General features: G+C 48.5%; 1 protein-coding gene across 1 annotated transcript; it reads right to left on the bottom strand.

The window, feature by feature from the left end:
• Positions 1 to 2,199: 2,199 nt before the first annotated feature.
• Positions 2,200 to 2,529, bottom strand: SARC_13820 (hypothetical protein; the record flags this gene model as incomplete). Its single annotated transcript, XM_014292050.1, has 1 exon — positions 2,200 to 2,529. One exon carries the CDS (start codon positions 2,527 to 2,529, stop codon positions 2,200 to 2,202), a length of 330 nt encoding a protein of 109 aa, XP_014147525.1.
• Positions 2,530 to 2,873: the final 344 nt, after the last annotated feature.

Here is a 2,873-nt window from a genome sequence, read left to right as displayed (position 1 = left end):
GTGTGTGTGTCGTGTGCGTGTGTGTGTGTGTGTGTGTGTGTGTGTGTTTGTGTGTATATATATATCTATATATATTGTGATACTCGTCTAACACTTTAGTCTTAATGCCAGCTAGAGTAATTTTCTTCAATTAATGAATATTAAGACAGTAGTCTACTGGCACTTGTCTCAAAGTGTTCATTGTATCCTACAGTGTCACATTTTGGTGTTCTTAAACAAATTTGAGACCATGCGGGCAGGCCAACCCCCTAAACCCTAGACACAGTTCGGGATACGCCCCCTGAGCCGATCACACGCACTCCTGACCACTGCGCCCAACGTAAGGGTTAGGCCACCGAACAGAGCTACGCATGCCGCGCCCGTACTCCAACGCCGGCCTATACGCACCCGAACACGCCCTACTCGCACCCGATTCCTGCCGCCAGCTACACCAGCCGCCACGCCGTAGGAATGTCTCTCGGCATCCGAACCTCATAAGCGAGGTCGCTCTCTGGAGAGCACACTGCCTGCCACCGGGCCATCGTCAGCCTCCTGCTGCTGATGACGGGCACTACCCCGCGTGTCAGCCACCGCCAACCATGACGACCAATTCTTGATTTTCTCCCAGCGGAAATCACCCGACCGAACCAAACAACATACCTTGAGCAATCAGTTTGTTACGCACCAGTTGTGTGGCTGGGAAAACACCCTCTCACGCCCATGGAGAACGTCCTTGACATCTGAGGTCATGTCATAGACCACATCCGCTCCAAAATCGTGAACTCCGACGATACCTGCCCACGCCATGTCTTGGCCGAAACCGTCTGGGTCATGTGGTACAACGCGGAGGCCTCTCGTCCATGCTAGTTTGCCTGAACGGCGACCGAAGAAACAGGCAGTTCTCGTACGAACTCCGGAACACCAATACCGTAAGCTGTGCCACTTTCGGGCAGACCGGTTCAAGGTACTGGCGCAGCTGCGTCCGGTGACAAGCCAATCGCTTCGCGCCGAACTGAATCGTGTACACGACCGCGCTGTCCTTGGACTCAACTTTTGCCGGGCCATGCCACAAAGGCAATGACCGCAGCTGCCCGGCTTGACCTTGAACTTAACCAAGTCCCCTGCAGCAAACTCATCCGCGTCCTCACGCACCGCGTTACCTCGCTTCAGCTGCGCCGCCTGCGCTGACTGAACACTTGTGTGCGCATCATCATCAATGATGATTGCCGCCACCGTATCAGGTTGCTGGAGTAGCACCCTAACTTGCTCTTCCAGCGCAAACTCGCGACCTCCGTCATACCAACGGTTTGTTGCCATGGTATTCGGCGCATGTTCCCGTGCAGACCTGGCCGCCGCATTGTACGCATTTCGGATTTTGTAAACCAAATGTATCCAGTCCCCTTACATGTCCTCCGTGAGGGACTTGCGGATCCAATCATTTGCCACCTTCACGGCAGCCTCCGCAGCCCCATTGCCCTGGTGGTGGTCGGTTGTGTAATAGCCGGGCCTCCACATTAGACTCTATGTGATAAACGTACTCTTAAGCAGTACGTAAACTATAAACGTACTCTTAATAGTACGAGGAACTTAAGTTTCCTAAATAGTTTTTAACGGTTTTATTAATTAATACCTTTTCCATTTTACATATCAGATATTTGGACAAGGCCATTAAAAAGGCCCCAGTAAAATAACAAACATAAGATTCGGTCTAGTTCTATTAATAGAACTATATTTACTTTCCAAATCTTTTTATATCTGAAAACTTCGGTAGCGAGATGGCTCAACCGAATATAGGTTTCTAGGGACTATTAGCGTTACCTAGTTTATACTCCGATCAGCCAACCAGATGTGCCAGTCTGATGAAGGCTAAGTCGGTAACTCTTGATAAGTGGCACGTTATTGGTTAACGCAATAACTAAGGACATCAAGAGTACTTTTCTTTTATTCGTTAATTTTTTCTAAAGATAGGATTTTATGAGTCTCTCGGATTCGCCCCAACGAAACGTACCATAGTTTCTAATAGAGCGACAACGAAACACTAAATAAAATCCCTTCGGCGAAAACAGTACTGAGAGGATTATATATAGGCAATGTCTCAGCCTCACAATCTCTCAGAATATTGCTGTTTTCCCGAGGCATACTAACTTTACTAAAAGACTCATTTCGTTTATTTATTTTGAATTTCACGATACTTAGATTTTACCTACGCGTTTAACTACTCTAAGGCGTTAATATCGCCTTGATAGACCGAATCTTACAGTAGGCCGCCAAGCGCTTCTGTATGGCGGTCATGTAGTTCACTGCAGACTCTGCTGGCTCGGACGGGTTATCCTTTTGGTCCTCCACTTCTCCGATCAGGACCTTGAGCATCGAATGCCCGCATATTAACACAATTAGCTCCAGGAGGACCTCAAACAGCTTTCCAGGGTCCTGCCTCAACGCCCGGGCATAATTCGCTGTTGCAGTTGTCTTGTCTCTTCGCCCATACCGTGGCCAGACATCTGCATACAGCCGAGCATACGCCACCAACCAGTCCGGATCTGCCCTCATGACATACTGCATCCGAGACTGTAGCGTCACGAAAACATCTTAATTCAGTTATTGGTTCGGGATACAAACTTTCCCTGCCATTTAACCCTCACCGAACCCGGTGTACGCCACCTTTGTGCGAACGAGGTACACATGCTCGTTTCACAACCACAGGGTATCCGACTCATCCACCTCCGTGAGCACCACTAACGACGATTCGACCATCTCGCCTCAAGATTTCAGATTTAACTCGAGATCGACATTCGACGCCCCTTCTCTTTTAGTTTCTATATGCTTAGCACAGAAACGTAGAACACTATCAATTCATTAGTTGTGATACTCGTCTAGCTAATTTAAATAGCGAA

Source organism: Sphaeroforma arctica, assembly GCF_001186125.1.
Source record: "Sphaeroforma arctica JP610 unplaced genomic scaffold supercont1.3781, whole genome shotgun sequence".
Taxonomy (NCBI): Eukaryota; class Ichthyosporea; order Ichthyophonida; genus Sphaeroforma; species Sphaeroforma arctica.
Note: the sequence above shows the minus strand (reverse complement) of the source record. Positions and strands in the feature narration are given on the sequence as shown.